Here is a 21,239-nt window from a genome sequence, read left to right on the forward strand (position 1 = left end):
CAAACCAAAGAGGCAAGTGGCATCAGCAAACTTTTTGACGATGAGCTGGAGATCAGATTCCTTATGTGCCATAAGTGCACAGTCGTCAGCAAAAAGGGCTTCAAGGATGAGCCTCTCAAGCATCTTGGTTTTAGCCTTCAGACAATGAAGGTCGAAAAGTGACCCATCAAGTCTGTATTTTATGTAGACTCCATGGTTCACGTCCCTAACTGCGTGGCTGAGGACGCACGTGAAAAAGAGGTTGAATAACACTGGGGCCAGCACACACCCTTGCTTCACACCATCGGATATCTCAAAAGGATATGAGGACTTGACATTTGAAAGAACAAAGCCAGTCATGTCATTGTGGAACAGGTGTATGAGGTTAATGAATCTTCTCGGGCGGCCAAGTTTTGATAGGATAATTCACAGGGCTTCTCTGTTGACGGTGTCAAACACCTTGGTCAGGGCTATAAAGACAGCGTACAGATCCAAGTTCTGCTCTATGCACTTTTCCTGGACCTGATGAACAGCAAAGATCATGTCAATGGTGCTGCGGCCTGGGCGAAAACAACACCGTGTCTCTGGTAGGTTCTCCTCTGAGATGCTGGTAATCAGACGGTTGAGGATGACTCGAGCCAAGATCTTTCCAGCAGTACAGAGAAGGGAGATGCCCCAGTAATTTCCACAGTCAGCTTTGTTGCCCTTGTTCCTGAAGAGCGAGATGATTGTGGCATCCTTAAAATCTTTGGGCATGTCTTCTTCCCAGATGCTGATCAAGATGTGAAAGGCTTCAAGCGACACGGGTCCTGCCGCTTTGAAAATTTCAGCAGGGATCCCAGGGGCTTTGCCAGAACTGGTCTGGCTGATTTGCCTTTTTGACCTCATCCATTGTAGGGGGCAGGTCAAGACTGTCTATTGTGGGTTTCTGAGGGATCTGGTCTAGGGCCACAGGGTCGACAATAGAGGGTCTGTTGAGAAGGTTGCTGAAGTGCTCTCTCCATGTATTGTTGATGCTGTTCTTCTCCCTCAGAAAGGTCATGCCATCTGCAGACAGGAGAGGTGTAGCACTTGGCTTTGAAGGTCCATATATAGCTTTGATAGCACTGAAGAACGTCTTGGAATTCTTGGTGTCAGTGAGGTATTGGACTTTGTCAGCTTCACTCTCCCACCACTCATCTTGCATTTTGTGAAGTGCCATTTGCGCCTGGCGCTGAAGGTGTTTGAAATGATCACGTTTGGAGATTGAGGACTGATCATTTTGCCATAGCAGAAATGCATTCTGTTTTTCCTCTAAGATCTTCATGATGGCTCGTCATTTTCATCAAACCAGTCTTGGTGAACTTTGTTTTTCAGTCCTGGTGTTGACTTGGCTGACTCCGTCACCAGGGTTTTGAACTGGTCCCACTTTTTTGTTGGATCTCTAGTCAGAGGTCCATGGGACGTCAGCACTTCATCAAGGCAGGCAGTGAATTTCGCACAATGACCAGTCGGATGCAGCTTCCCAAAGTTGAAGGAGGGTCTGACGACCTTGAGCTTCTTGCGGTGCAGAGGTGTGATGCGCAGCATAAGGACTGATCTGACGAGTCTGTGATCAGTCCAGCACTCGGCTCCCTGCATGGCCCTGGTGATCTTAACATCTTGAATGTCCCGCCTGCGACTGATGATGTAGTCAGTCAGGTGCCACTGTTTTGATCTCGTGTGCATCCATGTGGCCTTGTATTTATCGGCTTGCCTGAAGAGAGTGTTGGTAATCGTCAGGTCATTTTCTGCACACAAGCTCAGCAGAAGGCGTCCATTGGCATTCACGTTACCAACGCTGTGGTGCCCCAGCACCCCTTTCCAGGTCCTACAGTTCTTGTTGACTGTAGCATTGAAGTCACCCAATAGGAGAAGCTTGTCACTAGGAGGAGTTGCTTTCACAAGATGGTCAAGGTCCTCATAGAAACTTTCTTTTGCTTTGTCACTGCTAGTCAGCGTGGGGCCATAGGCACTAATGACTGTAATGTGGTGAGAGTGTTGAGGGGGAAACAGAGTTTGATCAGATGCTCACTAATGCAAGCTGGTAGGTCAGAAAGCAGGTGCTGAAGTGATGTCTTGATGGCAAGTCCCACTCTGTGGATTCTCTTTTCATTTTCTGGCCTGCCTTTCCAGAAGAAGGTGTAACCTCCTTTTGATTTGCAGATGGATCCTTCCTCTGCCATCTGGTCTCGCTCAGGGCGGCTATGTCAGTGTTATAACGTGCCAGTTCTCTTGCTATGAGGGCCGTTCTTCTCTCAGGCCTCATAGCATTCTCCCTGTCCAAGAGGGTGCGAACATTCCATTTGGCAAATATCATTTTTCTTTTCACTGTTTTTCGACTGCTGTGAGGGTAAACCTGTCAGCTGTGGCATGCTGGCCATTTTGGTTGGGACGAGCAATTTTTGGGACAACTTTTTCTAGTCCCCTCCCTCATTTTGATCTGTCGCTTTGCCCCTCCACCATTGCTGCAGACAGAAGTGATGAGAATGTGCAAAGAATCTGTGTGGGAGAACATTTAAAGTGGAAAAGCCGTTGCATGGGGCAGTTCCACTCTCTCGACCTCTACACAGCCAGGCCTTCCCTTCCCTGCTGCTCCCATTTACTGCTACTGCCAAGGGAGGTATCTGTCCACCAGCCACGTAAGATAACCCAGCTACGCCCACGACGGCCTCACCCCCTGCCCACATTACATACACAAAGAGAGCATCCTGCCCTGACCCATGTCCCCACCACACTGACCCAGTGTCTGGCCCTGAGTTTCCCCAGCCCTTTCCTCCAACTCGCCGACTCCCAGCCCCTGGCCCAGAGGGCCGTCCCGCAGCCCACCCTCAGCTCTATCTTATTCTTATATTTCTTACAGGTACTGTGGTATTATAAGAACAAAAAAGCAGTAAAGTAGCACTTTAAAGACTCACAAAACAATTTATCAGGTGGTGAGCTTTCGTGGGACAGACACACTTCTTCAGGCCATAGCCATACCAGAACAGACTCAATATTTAAGGCACAGAGAACCAAAAATAGTAATCAAGGTTGACAAATCAGAAAAAAGAATGATCAAGGTGAGCAAATCAGAGAGTAGAGGGGCGGGCGGGGCGGGGAGAGGGGAGGTCAAGAGTTAGATTAAGCCAAGTTTGCAAAAGAGACGGTATTATAACCATCCCAACTCCCTACCTGGTGGGTGGATTGCAATAGACAGTACCTTGTAAGAAATGTAAGTTATTCATCCCTGGATAAAGAAAAAAATAATCTAGGAAGAACTGCTGACTCCCAACTCCAGCATCACTTTAGAAGGTAAAGAAGTATGTTCACATATGTTGGCAGTAATGTATTTTTTGGCATAATTGTCCTTTTTTGTGTCAAAACAAGCTGACTGAGATTGCCTTCTTTTTAAAAAATCACTTTGAAACTCAGAAGTGTGATAGTGAACCATGAGTATTTCACTGATTAGTGTGGCTCTCCGGCTTCACCTTGGTCTGTTAGGGTTCACCAGAGGTAGCCCCAGTCAAATAGGCCTGGCAAAGTTTAAAGAGATGGGCTGGGTGAGGTAATATCTGTTCTTCTTCGAGTGTCCCCGTGGGTGCTCCACATTAGGTGTCGGGCTCGCCCGGCGCCGCAGATCGGATCTTCCAAGCAGTTTCTGCCGGACCGCGCATGCGCCGGTGCGCACCGCTCCCCCGCGCGCTCCCGGCCATGTGCGCGATCCGGTCCCCGCCAGTTCCTCTTAACCGCCGTCGGCTGCAGACGGAATCCAACTAGGCTAAGGCCAAGTAGCGTATTCAACGACTTTATCTGTTTTTCTTTAAAGTTTTTTTCAGGCACTTAGGCTACTACGAGTTAGCCGGTTGTTATTTTGTAAAAAAAAAAAAAAACAAACAACAACGAACAAGCTACGAGCGGGACAGCTCAGCCAGTCCCAGTAACAAGCGCCGGAGGCCAGGAGCTAGGGCCATCAGCCCTCCTGCTAAGGCAGGCCATCGGATGGGGAAAACGGCACAAAGAAGGTGCTAAGTACCCACTTAAAAACTCAAAGACTCACCAACAATGTCCTCTTCAGGCTTTAAAAAAAAAAAAAAAAAAAAGTGAGTCCTGCCGAGAGGCGATGCCAGTGTCCGATGGGCACAGTCTATGCATAAGGTGCCTGGGGGAGTCCCATGTGGCACAGAAATGCACCTTCTGCGCTAAATTAACAACCAGAGCACGGAGGGACAGGGAGATGAGGATAAAAATGCTGCTTCTTGATAAGGCCCTCCAGCCCGAAGCGCCGGAGCGGCCGCAGCAGGAGGGACCCTCCGGGGCCCTTAAAAGGAAAGCTGCCTCCCTCACTCCATCAGCGCAGAAACGGAGGAAAGTATCTCCAGTCCAATCCCTGCCGGCAGCAACAGCGAGCGGGACGGGAGGAGCAAACAGCCCCCAGCCGCAGCAACAGCTGATCGGCGGCGGCACGGAGAGCCACGTGGAAACGGCTCAGCCTCCGATACTCAGCCAGCCACCCCGCACCGCAGGCAGGGCGGCGGCTAAACAAGCGCCGGTACCGGCGGCACCGCAGGCAGCGGCACTGACCCCCGGGGAACCGGCGGTGCAGAGCGCGCAGGCACGCAGCCTGCCGGCACCGGAGGACACCGCACATGCGGCACCGCCCTCGAGCGTGCTGAGCTCGGTGCGGACGGGGCTGGAATCCCCTGTATGCTCCCCAGCCCGATCCCTGCCGGCAGCAACAGCGAGCGGGACGGGAGGAGCGGGCAGCCCCCAGCCGCAGCAACAGCTGATCGGCGGCGGCACGGAGAGCCACGTGGAAGCGGCTCAGTCTCCGATAATCAGCCAGCCGCCCTGCACCGCAGGCAGGGCGGCGGCTAAACAAGCGCCGGTACCGGCGGCACCGCGGGCAGCGGCACCGACCCCCCGGGGAACCGGCGGTGCAGAGCGCGCAGGCACGCAGCCTGCCGGCACTGGAGGACACCGCACGTGCGGCACCGCCCTTGAGCGTGCCGAGCTCGGTGCGGACGCCGGAATCCCCTGTATGCCCCCCAGCCCGATCCCTGCTGGCAGCAACAGCGAGCGGGACGGGAGGAGCGAGCAGCCCCCAGCCGCAGCAACAGCTGATCGGCGGCGGCACGGAGAGCCACGTGCAAGCGGCTCAGCCTCCGATAATCAGCCAGCCGCCCCGCACCGCAGGCAGGGCGGCGGCTAAACAAGCGCCGGTACCACCGACCCCCGGAAAACCGGCGGTGCAGAGCGCGCGGGCACGCAGCCTGCCGGCACCGAAGGACACCACACGTGCGGCACCGCCTTCGAGTGTGCCGAGCTCGGTGCAGACGGGGCCGGGATCCCCTGTATGTCAGGGGCGGAGTTACCTCCTCAAGGGAGGGGGAAGACTGCACACAAGAGGAGGCATTGCAGCCCCTCTCCGCACAGGGCTGTGGAGTTGCTTTCTCACAGCCCTCCGCTATGTTGCAGACTCCAACTAGAAGGCAGGGGTCCCCCCCCAGCCTACCCGGAGCCCCCTTCTCCATTTCTGCAACCAGCCTCACCCTGGCTGGGACCACGCAGGGCATAGACACCATCGGCAATCTACTAGGGAAAAATCCCTACAAACGATCTCGTACCCCCGAGGGCAATTGCGACCGGGGACAGAGACTTAAGCATCTCAGGGGGGACTGGTTATGGAACCCCGAGATTTTTCCTCGCAAACCTCTAGTGAGAGGGTGTACCATCATCAGCGGGAACCGGAAGGGTCCAGGGAGACGTACCCCAGCGGTTCCTCGCTCTCCTCCCCGGATGAGGCTACGGCCCCGGGGGACGTCCATCCTCCGGACGATCTCAAACAGTTCCAAGAGCTGTTTTACGAGGGTGGCCTTCACGCAAGGCATCCAGACAGCAAAGGTGCAAGAGCAACACCATAAGCTCCTCAAAAATCTGAGACCTCCGGCCTCCTCCAAAATAGCAATACCGCTGATGACGCAATCTTGGAGTCTGCCACTATGATATGGCAGACTCCTGCGACTATTCCGCCTGTCCACAAGAGAGCGGGGGGGGAAAAAAAAAAAATACTTCGTGCCAACGAAGGGCATGGAGTTCCTGTTCAGCCACCCACAACCAAATTCTTTGGTGGTGGAGTCGTCGCAACGTGGGGGAACAGACAAACATGCCAAAAAGCTAGAGCTGTTGGGCAGAAAGGTCTACTCCTCCTCCACGCTACTGTTGCCAATGGCAAATTACGCAGCGCATCTAGCGAACCATAATTTCGACAACCACATTAGGTTAACCTCCCTCATAGACTCGCTTCCAGAGGGCACGAAACCAGTGCTCAAGGCCATCATCCGACCATTTTATAACCAGTGGCAAAGGATCACCACAGACAAATGGGTGCTGGAGATCATAGCCACGGGGTATGCTATCCCCTCCCAGTTGCTCCCACCGCCATGACCTCCACCCAGGGCCCCACCTCCAGGAGGCCTCCCATGTAGCGAGGCTCAAGCAGGAGGTAGACCATCTCATGCTTGTAGGGGCAGTGGAAAGAGTGCCGGAGCAACTGCAAGGGAGAGGGTTCTACTCGAGGTACTTCCTCACGGGGAGGTCCATCTTAGATTTTCGAGGCCTCACCGGTACCTGCGCAAGCAACGCTATCGGATGATCACAAATGCCTCCATCCTTACGGCACTAGACGATGGAGATTGGTTCGCAGCCCTCGACTTACAAGGTCCTACCGTTTGGGCTCTCCTCAGCCCCCAGAGTCTTCACCAAGACCTTGGCAGTGGTGTCAGCCTACCTGCACAGGCAGGGGGTATTTATATTCCAGTATCTGGATGACTGCCTACTCAAAGGGGCCTCGAAGGAGGAGGTACTACGCATAATATGTGTCACAGCAGGCACGTTCTCTTCGCTCGGCCTGCTTATCAATCTGACAAAATCAAAGATAGACCCCACACAGGACATAGAGTTCGTAGGGGCACGCATAAATTCTATTACAGCGAGGGCGTATCTACCAGAGACTCGCTTTCGGGCCATCGGCTCCCTCGCGCAAGGCTTCACCTTCAGCCCTATGGTGCCGGTTCTGACGTGCTTACAGCCGCTGGGCCACATGGCAGCAGCGACGTTTCGTAGAACAGAACGCCAGGTTACACATGCGCAGCATGCAGCATTGGCTGGCGAGCGTATACAAACCGGCAGCACACACTGTTCACAGGATGGCGTCGCCCACAACAGAGGTGCGCAAATCCCTGCAATGGTGGGTAAACCCCGGGAACCTGCTAACAAGGGTACCCTTCCACCAACCACACGTATTGGTTTTTCTTACTACAGATGCCTCCCTCATAGGGTGGGGAGCACACATGGGCGAAGAGGTGACGCAAGGGCTGTGGTCCTCCATGGAGCAGTCACTGCACACAAATATACTGGAGCTCAGAGCAGTGTTCAACGCCTGCAGACACTTTCGAGACCAAATGAAAGGCAAGGTAGTCGGGATCAGTACAGACGATACCTCCACCATGTTTTATATAAATCGGCAAGGAGGAGCTCGGTCCCGTGCCTTATGTGTAGAAGCAGTCCGGTTGTGGAACTGCTGCATCGCCAACAATATAACCTTGAAAGCCTCGTACTTACCAGGCACTCGCAATGTGAAGGCAGACCAGCTGAGCAGGTGTTTTGCACTCACGCACGAGTGGCAGATCCGTCCCAATCTGCTGCAACCGATTTTTCCACGCATGGGGTTTTCCCCAGATAGACCTGTTTGCTACTTAGCACAACAAGAAGTGCCCACGATTCTGCTCCAGGGCAGGACTGGGACGGGGGCCCCTGAGGGACGCCTTCGCGATCTCATGGAGGGGCCCCCTGCTTTACGCTTTCCCTCCCACAGTGCTCATCCACAAAGTGTTGCACAAAGCCAGGAGGGAAGGAACCTGAATGATCCCGATAGTCCCAACGTGGGATCGACAGCAATGGTTCCCCCTACTCCTGCGCATGTCGGACCGGCCACCGATGTCCCCTCCGGTGGCGCTGGATCTGCTCACGCAAGCCCAGGGGTCCATAGTGCATCCGCACCCCCAAGGCCTGCGACTACAAACGTGGTTAATCCATGGCTCAGCTCCCTAGAGAGCACATGTACGGAGGAAGTGCTGCAAGTCCTAGAAAGTAGCAGGAGGACTTCCACCAGGAAGACCTACAAGCAGAAATGGACTCGCTTTACGGCATGGTGTTCTACCAAACAGCTAGCCCCCTTTCGGTGCCTATGGCTGTGATATTAGAGTATTTACTGGACCTCAAGAGAGGAGGACTCTCGCTATCCTCGTTTCAGGTCCACCTGGCCGCCATTTTGGCGTTCAGACACGAAGAGGAAGGGCACACGGTGTTCGCCCATCCCATGGTTACCAGGTTCTTCAAAGGGCTGGTAAGCCTATACCCCCCTCAGAAACCGCTTCCACCTCCGTGGAACTTGGACCTGGTGCTTAATGCGAAAAGGGGACCACCGTTCGAGCCTTTGGCCACGGTTTCTCTCCGCCTCCTTATGATGAAGACGACCTTTCTTCTCGCAATCACGTCAGCTCGCAAGGTGAGCGAGCTTGAGGCAGTTATGGCAACGCCACCCTGCGCTGTTTTTCCAAGGAGGCGGTAACCATACGGCTGCATCCAGCCCTTGTTCCTAAAGTTTCTTTCTGAGTTTCATACTAACGAACCTATTGTTTACCCTTGTTTATCCAAAGCCTCATAACTCTAACAAGGAGGCGCGCCTACACCTCCTGGACGTGAGGAGGCGCTAGCCTTCTATATGGACAGGACCAAGTCCTTCCGGAGAACGGATAGGCTCCTAGTCTCTATCGCTCCCAAATCAAAAGGAGAATGTCTCTCTTCGCAGAGAATCTCTAAGCACATCGTATCTTGCATAAAAATGTGCTACGAACTCAAAAAGACTCCTTTACTGGCCACGCCCAGGGCTCATTCCACTAGGGCGGTGGCAGCATCAACAGCCTTTTTTTCAAGGGCGTTGCGCTAAAAGACATTTGCAGAGTGGCGACCTGGTCATCCTGTGACACCTTCGCCAAACATTACGCCCTTCACAGGGTATTCCAAGAGGATACCCGTCTCTCGGCAGCGGTCCTCTCGGGGACAAGCTGCACATAATCCGATTACCCACCTCCTATCTTGGGTTACTGCTGGGTAGTCACCTAAAGTGGAGCACCCACGGGGACACTCGAAGAAGAAAGAAAGGTTACTCACCGTAGTAACGGTGGTTCTTCGAGATGTGTCCCCGTGGGTGCTCCACTACCCGCCCATCCTCCCCGCTCCGGATCTCTGTTTAGTGTTTTGCAGGAGCATCCGAGGCGGTTGGTTAAGGAACTGGCGGGGACTGGATCGCGCACATGGCCGGGAGCGCGCGGGGGAGCGGCGCGCACCGGCGCATGCGCGGTCCGGCAGAAACTGCTTGGAAGATCCGATCTGCGGCGCCGGGCGAGCCCGACACCTAATGTGGAGCACCCACGGGGACATATCTCGAAGAACCACCGTTACTACGGTGAGTAACCTTTCTTTATTGGACCAGTTTCTTTAGGTGAGACAGATAAACTTTCAAGATTACACAGAGCTCTTCTATGGGTCTCAGAAATCTATTCAGAATGTGGAAATGTTTACCAGAGCTGAGCTACTCTCTAGAGAACCAGATCTTTGTGAAACTCTGCACCTCAAAGTAGCTCTCTGGAACTCCTTATTCAAGCCCAGGGGTATGCTTGTATGTTTGGCAAAAATGATCTCTTGATGATTAATAGCTGTTGAATTATAGAATCATAGAATACTGGAACTGGAAGGGACCTTGAGATGTCATAGAATCCAGTTCCATGCACTCACGGCAGGTTAAAGCTCCATCTATATCATCCCTGACAGATGATTGTCTAATATGCTCTAATATATCTTCAATGGTGGAGATTTCACAACTTCCCTAGGCAATTTATTTTAGTGCTTAAGCACCTAGACAAGAAGTTTTCCTCACATACAACCTAAACCTCCCATGCTGCAATTTAAGCCACTTCTTGTCCTATCATCAGAGGTGAAGGAGAATATTTTTCTCCCTCCTCTTTACAACACCCTTTTAATTACTTGAAAATTGCTATTGCTATTTTTCCTGAAATGTGGTGCCCAGAACCCAACACAGTATTCCAGTTGAGGCCTAATCAGTGCAGAGTGGAGCAGAAGACTTACGAATCTGTGTCGTGCTTACAACACTCAAGTTAATGCATCCCAGAATTTAGCGGGTTTTTTTTCCCCAACAGTGTCATGCTGCTGACTCATATTTAGCTTGCTGTCCACTATGACCCCTGGGTCCTTTTCTGCCATATTCTTTTCTAGACACACTCTATTTTGTATGTGTGAGACTGACTGTTCTTTTCTAAGTGGAGTACTTTGCATTTGTCCTCAGGGTAGATAAAAAGCAATGACTTTTTTAAAAAAAAAATGGGATTTTTTTTTAAGTTTTTTAACTTATACTAAATTTCTCAGTTAAAAAAGTTACAATTAAATCTTATCATAAACATGCTACACCTACACTTACAGTCTCGTAAACATGAATTAATAGCTCTAATCTGTTCACCTTAACAACTACCTCTTGCTTCCTGAAAGTTCTGGAATTTCATTGTCAATCTTTGCTGTAGACTAACATGCGCAAAGGCAGATGCAGGCTGGAGGATTGTTTTTGTTCTATGCTAATATGAAGATGGACTTTGGCCAGGCATGGTGGAGTTAGTTAAGGGATTGTCTAAAGACAGAGGCACAATACATAGATGTGGATGGAGGCGGCATAGAAAGGAACAGTGGAGTGCACTGGAAAGAAAAAGAGAATAAATTATTTAGTGTGCACACAACAGGTGAGGTGCCTACAGCAGCCTGGCCCAGAAGCGCTGCAGGCAGGGGCACCCCAGTCCTGGTCTGCAGCAGAGGGGAGGGGCGCTGCTTCAGCCTCTCCAACCCCTTTTCAGCCCCCCCTCCCACTCAAGGCCCCAGCGGACAGGACTATTCTGGCCTGGCCAGAACGTCCCCACCTGTGGTGGCCCTGTGGAGTGGGACATCCCTATTGCCTGCTGCGGGCGGTGCTGATCCTGTCTATACTGGTTAACTGTAACTGATTACACCCTAGTCTGGTGTGTCAGTCCACCCAATGTGGGCACTGTCCTATGCTTTTGACTAGGTCTGTTCATAGCAACAGCTTTGAAGCACTGTTTTATTTTCATGGATCCACCTGCCATTCCATGCAGATGACTCCTTCTGCTCTGTTGCAGCATTGGGGCATTTGCGAGGCTGTAGGATGAGGTGGCATAGTAAAGGACCCATGAATAAATATTGCAGAAGTTCTGCCTCCCTCAGATGAAGAAGCACTTGCAGCCAATTGTTCTTCAAGTGATCAGAGATCTTTTGTGTTACTGTTCAGATGTGGCTAATCTCTTTGTTCAATTTATAGCCTTATATACTTCTTGTTCTTTTCCAGAGTCTATCTCTGCCTTGGGTTTTTGTTTTTTTGTTTTTTAATTCCAGTTTGTCCTTATCTATGAGGAGAGCTGGCATGAATCGCTCCTCTTTGTGAGGAAAAACTACCTGGATGCCTTTAGTATCCTGTAGGCCTGTCAATTGCTGTCTAAGAAGAGTATCTGTGCATCAGATCCAGAGCTGCTGGGAGAGGGTAATTATTACTTTTCAAGGCGTGCATTCTAGCAGACAGCTATAAAGAATATAGCCTCCAGGAAAAACAAAAGTGCAAGCATTCTTTACTGAGGGACAAGACAGAAGAACTAATGATAAATCGTAGACAGTTTTCATCTTGACAATATGACTGTGGGTTCTGGCAATTCTAAACAAATCCGTAAACCAAGGCCAGGGATTTCATCATAACTTGGGGTCTTGCTTTGAGTTGAAAGAGAGCTAATGGGATAATGTGAAGTGATGGGTTGCTCTGAACAGATTATTGTCATAACGTTAAGCAAGCTACTCATAATTTGTTCCTATATGACTAAATGGGGATGGACTTGTTCTCTTCATCAAGGGGAGAACAAAGAAATCTGGAGAAGAAAGAACTGCTCAGTTCATGCTCTACGTGCAATGCAATTTTTTATGCTTGCTCTTGGCATTATATCCATTGAGGTCCAGAAAGTGTCTGTCGCCAGTGTTCTGGATCCAAAGGAAAGGAGTAGCTGGGCATCTCATTCTATTTTCCAAATTCTTACATGCTCTTACTAAGGTCAGTCTTCTAAAAATGTGGGTTTTTTTTGTGCCATCTTCATTTTCTCCCTTACCCCAAAAAATTAGTGTATGAATTAAATACAAATTATGTTAAGGCCTAAATTTATTAAAATTTCTTAACATTTATTTTAAAATAATTATGCTGAAACTATGAGCCTTTATCAAAAACAGTGAGGTAAAGGCTGCTTTTCTAAGTGAAGAATCAGGGGGTAAACATCTAGCTTTTGAGGTCAAGCTTTATAAGTCTAGCACAATAGGTCAAAGTAATTTAGGAGACTCTAGGAATTTAAGCTTTGTCATTTTCACTTAGGCATATATGAAATTTTCCAAAGCTGACTTGAAATATTAATTCACTGGCTATGGTTAACTTCTGTGCTTTTAATTAATTATTTTGTTGTAAATTTGATACATGTTGTGATCAGAGATTTATACAAAATATTGAGATTTATTTTGTGTAGTAAAACAAAATGGATATACTGTTGTGTGTTTAATTAAATCCAGTTGCCATCCTAACTCACCTTGACATAAATCATGAGAACAAGTTAACTATCTATTTAATATACTATATATTAGTTGCTATTTTCTAACATATTAAAATGTACAGTTAATAAAAATTAGACTACTAAGTTATGTAATTGTTTAAATAAAACATATGTGGTTATAATGTACTCTCTTAGATAACCAAAAGATGCACTAGATTTGGTATAAAGGCTCTACAAGTTGAAACTCTCTGATCCAGCAACATCTGTAGTCTGGCAGGACCACGGATGTTGTGAACCAGAGGGCATCTGGATCAGAGAGCTGCAGCTTCCTGGATCTGGTCTGGCTGGTGGTCTGGGAGCAGATCCCCACTGCTGGCAGTCCCACAGTTGTGGGGAGCTGGGGCAGAGGTGGGGAACCCTACGTTGAGTCCTGCTGGAAGTTCCACTGTGGGGAGTTAGGTCTGGTTCGGGGAGTCTTGCCAGCAGTTTCACATCAGTAGGGAGTCCCACTGGCAACCCCATGGTGATGGGGAGATGGGCCAGGGTGGGAAGCCCTGGCAGCCCTGAGGCGGTGTGGAGATGGGTTGGAGGTGGGGAGCTCTGCCAGCAGCCACATGGCAGGGAGCCTCATCAGAATCAGACCCCCACAGGTAGCCTGGGGATAGTGAGTGAGCGGTTTCCAGGAGGGGAGCACAGCTAGCAGGCTGGCAGCCCCCTAGCTAAGCCTGGAGGCCTCACCTCCCTTGATCCTGTAAATTCCCTCATTTGGGAGGAGGGAGGACTAGGGAGGTACAACCTATATTTGTAAATTAAGCTCTTTTAATGGTTCTATCAGTCAATGGGAATGCATCTTTCTTTCAAAAATAATAAGTACAAATAGAAAAGTTGATTAAAATAGTTATTTAAATTAAGGCTTCCATGATCATCATCAATAACCATGGGCTCAGCACCCGTTGGTGTCTGATGCCTCTCTCACTATTTCTTTCCATCTTTCCCTGTCCAGTGCAGAGTGGCTTAGTTTCTGTAGACTAGCTCTGCACCAATCTACTACATCATCTACCCGTTCTCTGTGGGGTCTGCCTCTCCTATTTGAACCGTCCATTATGCTGAATACCAGGGTCTTGATTTTTCGTTCGTCATTCATTCTGCAAATATGTCCAAATAGTTGTAGCTTCCATTTGATAACCTTCTGCAGCAGGTTCTCTTTCGGCTGTATCTTCCTATATAATTCCTCATTCGTGACCTTCTGCATCCATCCTATTCTCAGAATCTTTCTAGAACAGCTCCTTTTGAACGCCAATATTCTTCTTTTCAAATCTTTCATTATCACCCATGTCTCACAGCTGTACAACATGCTGCTAAATACACACGTTTTCAAGATGCTCAGCTTCATTCTTAGGCTAATTGCTTTGCTTTTCCAGATCTTATCCATCGCCTTCAAACTCGCTCTTGCTTTCGCTGTTCTAGTCACTATTTCCTTCTTATAGTCTAGATCGTACATTATGTTGCTCCCCAGATGTGTGAACTTCTCTACATTTTCTAGTTCAATACCATCGACACTGATCTTCCTTCCTATTTCCTTATCTCCAAATACCATTGTTTTTGTTTTATCAATGTTCATAATTGGTCCATACCACCTCCCTTCTTCATTTAACACCTGCACCATTTTTGCTAGCTTCTCCTCATCTTCCTCAATGTTAACTATATCATCCACAAACCTCAAGTTGTTAATTCTTTTCCCATGCACAGATGTCCCTTCTTCTTCTTCCTTGATCTTGTCCATCGCTCTCTCCAGATGTGCAATGAAGATACTTGGCGATATTGGCTCTCCTCGTCTCGTACCTCTACTTGTTCTAAACCAACTTTCCAACTCTCTACATATTCTCACTGCTGCCTTCGCGTTGTCACTGATATTCTTCAACAACCATATCAGTCTGCTATCCACTCCTATGACTCCAACACTGCCCAGGTCACTTTCTGATCTATATTGTCAAATGCCTTTTGAAAATCAACAAAGCAAGTGTATACATTCTTGTTCTTTCATCGAGCTTTCTCCGCTATCAGTCTTAGTGCCAATATCTGCTGTTTGGTACTTCTATCTTTTCTGAACGCTGCTTGCCCGTCTGCAATCTGTTCTTCTATCTGTGATGTTAATCTCTCAGTCAGTATCATCATCAGCACCTTACCTAGATGACTCGTTAGGGCAATCGTTCTGTAGTTCTTGCACTCCAATGTACGTCCTTTCTTGGGTATTGTCACTAGCACAGATCTTGTCCATTCTTTAGGTGCCTTCACTTCTTTCCATGCTATATTACATAGTCGGTGTATTTCCTGAATCATGCTTTCTCTCCTGTTATCTTATCATTTCCAGGGTTCTTGTTGTTGTTTTGTCATTTCACTGCTTTTTCTACTTCCTCCTCCAAAATATCAGTCTTGCTCTCAATACTCAGGCGAGATATCTCTTTCAATTCTTCAGTCAGTCTTTCTGAGACACTTGGGTCCAACTGTGCTTTGTGTAGATCGGTGCAATATCTTGTCCATCACTACACAATCTTCTTCCTGTTCATGAGCACTTCTTCGTTCTCATCTTTGATCGCCATCTGCTTTGGTTGCCATTTCCTATTAATATTCCTAATTGTCTTGTACACCTCCCTGGTCTTAACATTCGCTGTAATACCTCTCTATGGCTACGTCTACACGTGCAGCCAACATCGAACTAGCTTATTTCGATGTTGCGACATCAAAATAGTCTGTTTTGATGAATAACGTCTACACGTCCTCCAGGGCCAGCAAAGTCGATGTTCAACTTCGACGTTGCTCAGCCCAACATCGAAATAGGCGCAGCGAGGGAACGTCTACACGTCAAAGTAGCACACATCGAAATAGGGATGCCAGGCACAGCTGCAGACAGGGTCACAGGGCGGACTCAACAGCAAGCCGCTCCCTTAAAGGGCCCCTCCCAGACACAGTTGCACTAAACAGCACAAGATCCACAGAGCTGACAACTGGTTGCAGACCCTGTGCCTGCAGCATAGATCCCCAGCTGCCGCAGAAGCAGCCAGAAGCCCTGGGCTAAGGGCTGCTGCACACGGTGACCATAGAGCCCCGCAGGGGCTGGAGAGAGAGCATCTCTCAACCCCCCAGCTGATGGCCGCCATGGAGGACCCAGCAATTTCGACGTTGCGGGACGCGGATCGTCTACACTGTCCCTACGTCGACGTTGAACGTCGAAGTAGGGCGCTATTCCTATCCCCTCATGAGGTTAGCAACTTCGACGACTCGCCGCCTAACGTCGAAGTTAACTTCGAAATAGCGCCCGACGCGTGTAGACGCGACGGGCGCTATTTCGAAGTTGGTGCCGCTACTTCGAAGTAGCGTGCACGTGTAGACGCAGCGTATATGTTCACATTGCTCCTCTAACCATTTCTCCTTATCCTTTCTGGCTACTTTCCTTATCTCATTGCATTTCATCCTATATTGCTGTTCTGCATCTCAGAGACATCTCTTCTGCTCTTCAACGCTCTCTTTTCTTGAACCAACTTCAGTGTCTCCTGGGTAATCCACTTCCCATTGATCTTCTCTTCTTCTGGAACAGTCTGCTGAATTGCCTCTTCTATAGCAATGGCTATCTCTATGACTCTCTTATCTGGGTCTTTCTCTGTGGCAATATTCTTAATTTTCTCTTCGAGCGCTGTTCTGCAAGCATTTCCTGTTTCGTCCTCACATAGCCTTGCCATGTCTCTTCTTTTCTTAAGCTGTGTCTTACATTTTCTTTTGAGTTTTATCTTGATGTTTGCGATCACTAGACTGTGGTCTGAGTCTATATCCGCTCCTTGGAAAGCTCACTACTGCTGTACTGATGTTATCCATCTTCATCTTATCAAAATCGTATCTATCATGTTCTTGGACCTCCCCTCATTCAATCGCCATGTCCACTTCCTACAGTCCTTTCGTTGGAATCTCATGTTACAGATCACCATCTCATGCTCTGTAGCAAACTCTAGCAGTTCCTCACCTCCTTCGTTTCTTTCTCCATATCCAAACCTTCCCATGACTCTCTCCCAACCTTCATTATCTGTTCCAACCTTTGCATTCCAATCTCCTCCGATAATCAACACATCTTTTTTCGGTATCTCCTCTGGTGTCTTTGTCCAGTCTTTATAGAATAGCTTAATCTCTTCCTCCGTACTGTCTGACGTGGATGTATACATCTGAATGACTGAGGTGTTGAACGGTTTTGCTTTGAATCTCACTACCATCATTCTTGCACTCACCGGGTTGTATCCTAATAATGCTCTTCTAGCTTTTTTGCTAAGAAGGAATCCAACTCTTGCTTCGTGCTTCATTTGTTTCCTAACCAAATGACTTCGCAACCACATATCTCTCCTGATCCCATCCAACACATCTCTGCCAGTCCAAGTATATATCTCATCAGTATCTCTTCGTCTCCTTCTGAAGCAGCTCGAATTTGCCAGTTGCCCACAGTGTTTGGACGTTCATGTTCCAATATATAGCATATGTGTTAGCTGTAATTTTCTTTCAGTAGCCAACTTGTCGACCCAACCCCAATCGCTCAGTTGGTATCATGGATCTTGCTTATCTGGGCTATGTCCGAGCTGGCATCTTTAACATTTAGTTGTACTGGCATCAGATTTCATTCATATTCTTGTTTGACAGTCAGCTCATGGACACACATCTGACCAACCCTCCTCCTTCATCCAGGCTTGGGACTGGCATGCAGCTCACGGGGGCTTTATGGTGGAGTCAAGGCTTTCCTGTTGGTGATTTAATTCATAATTTAAATGTCCTTAATTTAAATCACTCCACCCTGTTGTTTGAGTATCCTGTGGAATCTTTTGCTACTGCTTACTACTACTCTCTTAAAGGGTGCAATCTTAGTCGTTAAAACTTGTGACAGCACAAATATTCCCTGGTCAAATCTCTATAGATAACATTGTATCTTCTGTTGTTCCTTTCTGCATCTGAAACTCTAATGGAGAAGCAGCTTAAATTTGATAGTAATGCCATAACAGTATATTTGTAATGTATTGAATCATAAGATGTCTGCCCTTGCTTCTTCACATCTGAGGTGCAGGGACCAAAAGACTTCAAATACTAAATGCATAAGACATTTAATTGGAAAGTTGCCCAAGAAATCAGGCATTAAATTGCTTTCTGACATCAGAGCACATAATGCAGTAGAATGTTTTCTTATACAGAGAGAACAAGAACCTCAACCATTTATGCAAGTCAGCTAACTGAGTGTTGGTTTCTACTTTTCCTAAGTGCTACAGATTGGATCTCTGGTTGGTATTGAGGGCTTGTCTTTATTACAGGGTTGATTCAGGCTGCAGTGATCAATCCACTGGCAGTCGATTTATCACATCTGCTTAGATGCGATAAATTGACCTCCAAACAGTTTCCTATCAACTCTGTTACTCTACCAGGATGTGAAGAGTAGGCTGAGTTGATGGGAGAGCAGCCCCCCACTCATGATACTGTATGGAAGACAGTGCAATAAGGACACCAGCTCAGCTACGCTTTTTCCATAGCTAAAGTGGTGTGTCTTATATCGATGAAGGGGAATTGTGCAGACAAGGCCTGATGCTTCATTTATCAGAGGCAAATCTAGGTCATGGCCAAACCACACACAACCTTTCCATTTTGATTCAACTTATTCCCTATTTAGAATGTTTTTCTGTGCATAAACACTCTCTCAACTTAGCTATAGCCCATCTGCAAGGGTTAGCAGGTGCATCTTGGAAAAGGAGAAATGTTTTCTTACCTGCTAATTTCTGTTGTTTGAATGCATGCTTATAAAGCTCACCTTTCCTTTACTGCACTTGCTTATATGTTCATAAAACTTTATTTAAAAGTTTATAAAATGTAATATAATAAATTATAATTTTTTTTACAAAATTTTCAACATATTTTCCATTATTTGTGTTTGCTTGTCAGTAGTTAATGAAGCCACACTTTTTAAGTTCACTATGCTCTAACGTACTTACTAAAGTGTATCTTTTTCAATTGTACTTGGCTTTGGCATTAATGTATCTTGAAGAGAGTTTCTTAGGATGTCCCTTCTGTGATATTTCCTGGTTGCCAGCTTGGCAACTGCTTCTATTAAAGAGCAGTGGAGACTGTAAGAATGAGTGGGCAAGTCTTTTCAAGTAACATTAAAAGACAGACAAACAACTTTAAAGTTTCAGGGTAGATGTACACAGCAAAGTTATTTCAAAATAACAGCTGTTATTTTGAAATTTAACCCAGTGTTTACATGATGCAACCACTATTTTGAAATAGAGGTTGACTGACTTTGAAATTAGTAAACCTCATTTTAAGAGGAACAGTGCCTACTTTAAAATAGCTATTTTGAAATAGATGCTATGAAGACAGGGAATAGAGCCTATTTTGAAATAAGCCATAGTGCATCCAATGGCTGTATTTTGAAATAGTCTCTGTGTATAGATGCTGTATTCTGAAGTAGCGAAGTGCTCCTTTCAAATGCATTTTTGTGTGTAGCAGCGTTATTTCAAAATAAGCTATTTTGGCATATGTATTCCAGAATAGCTTATTTGGGAATAAAGACACTGTGTAGACATTCCCTCAGTCATTTTCATAACATTTGCTATGAAGTTCTAATTGTTCTAAAATTGTATACAGTAGGGTCTCACGATTCATGAATTCAATTATTCACAAGTGGCCAAGGGTCTGCTTCCCCTGGGGCCCGGGGCAGGAGTGCTGGTACCTGGGCTCTAGGTGGCAGCCATATTCACAAAATTCAACATTTGCAAGGGTTCTCAACATGGAACACTTGTGAATGTTGAGACCCTACTGTATTTCAAAAATAATACAGGTTCTACCTCCCTTGTCCAGCATGGTCAGGACCTGACCAGTCCTGGACAAGAGAATTTGCTGGACAAGGGAAAGTTCCCTGCCATGGGCCCTTAAGCTGCCACCCCTCCTCCAGCCACTGGGCTACCCCATTACCTTCTTCAGTGGGGCTGCCAGGAGACGCTAGCTCAGGACCATGCTGGGGATGCAGCACCAGCCCTAGGTGGCTGCCCCCTGGCCTGCAGGGTTGTGGGGGGAGTGGGGAAGCCGGCTCCAGTCTCAGCCCTGGCTCCCCAGGGGAAACACGGGTCTGGTTCCGACCTCAGCCCCATGGGGATGCCTTCCCACAAGGGTTGCTGGGGGCATGTGGGCTCTGCTGCAGCCCTTCCCGGGGTTGCCAGACGATGCAGCTGCAATCTCCTGCCTGGCTTCCTGGTCCAGTGACATCCCTCAGCCTGCTGGATGAAGGATGTTGCCGGATGAGAGAGTGCCAGATTTAGGAGTTTCAACCTGTATTAATACATGTTAATAAGTTGAAATGTTGTCCAGTAAAAGATCAAATAAAAACTTAATTCTTATCTTCTGTATTATCCAACAGGAGGAAACAGAGTACATTGAACTTTTAGCAGCAGAAAAACATCAGGTTGAAGCCCTTAAGAACATGCAGCATCAGAATAAAAGCCTGTCCATGCTTGATGAAATTCTTGAAGATGTTAGGAAAGCAGCTGATAGGCTAGAAGAGGAAATAGAAGAACATGCCTTTGATGACAACAAATCAGTAAGTGACATTCTAGAAATCATTCTGCTTTTTAATTCGCATACTTTCATTTTTAGATTGAATTAAGAATTGCTTTTATGTCAGATGTCATAAATGGTGTCAAAATTTTGTGACAAATGTAAAATATGCAACCTTATGTATACCTTTCCTATCCTGTCTCTCTCAGAAGAAATAATTTATCTAGAGCTATTATGCCTGTTTGACATGAAGTAGGTACTATCAGTCATCTCCCTTATCACTAATGCTTTTTGTCTTTTTTGGACAGAAGTTTTAAATATGATTGTCACTTTTAACTAGTATGTTATGGAACAGACTTGCACATCATGATGATAGCATAGTGTTCAGGGTCTGCTAGCTCAAGGGTATTTGGGGTCTCTAGACTCTCAGAATACAGGTTCACCATGTTAAATTTAGTCTCCATTTTTATTTCTGTTTTCTTCCCTCCATTTTTGTTGAGCGTGTCATGGGAGAAGGAGAACCCTTGAAATTAGGTTTTATGGTACAGAAAAATATAAGGTACAAGGAGTGCCAGAAGGAACAAGGAATCTTTTGGACCTCCTGCAACTTTAACATATTGAGTAACCAAAGTCACCTGCTTTTTAAAATGAGAACAGAGTTTCATCAGTAATAATTGAAAAGTTCTTTGCATGTCCTACCTCCTCAAGAATTGTTGTTTGCATAAATATCCCACACAGATCAATAAACTTGTTTTGTATTCTGGTAGACAGATAATGGACCTGCACACATTTTCTGCTTTCTTGTGATTCACGAACACACTTAACATGGTCTGAAAAGTGAGTCGTATTGTTAAGAAGCTCATGTGTACCATGAAAGTTTCTGTTTGTAGGTTCACCAGTGTGTTGGAACCAAAAAAGGCCAATCCCCATTCAGAAAGAAAAAAAAACAATATTCAATGTGTGCTCAAGGAGTTT

At 47.3% G+C, this 21,239-nt stretch overlaps 1 protein-coding gene across 2 annotated transcripts in view; it reads left to right on the forward strand.

Moving 5' to 3' along the window:
* TMCO3 (transmembrane and coiled-coil domains 3) overlaps window positions 1-21,239 on the forward strand; it is a 97,357-nt gene that overhangs the window by 9,307 nt on the left and 66,811 nt on the right. For both annotated transcript variants that reach the window (XM_074990837.1, XM_074990847.1), the window contains exon 3: window positions 20,128-20,307. In XM_074990837.1, the coding sequence (XP_074846938.1) occupies window positions 20,128-20,307 (180 nt within the window). The remainder of the gene's footprint in view (window positions 1-20,127; window positions 20,308-21,239) is intronic.

This window comes from Carettochelys insculpta, chromosome 1 (genome assembly GCF_033958435.1).
Source record: "Carettochelys insculpta isolate YL-2023 chromosome 1, ASM3395843v1, whole genome shotgun sequence".
Classification (NCBI taxonomy): domain Eukaryota; kingdom Metazoa; phylum Chordata; order Testudines; family Carettochelyidae; genus Carettochelys; species Carettochelys insculpta.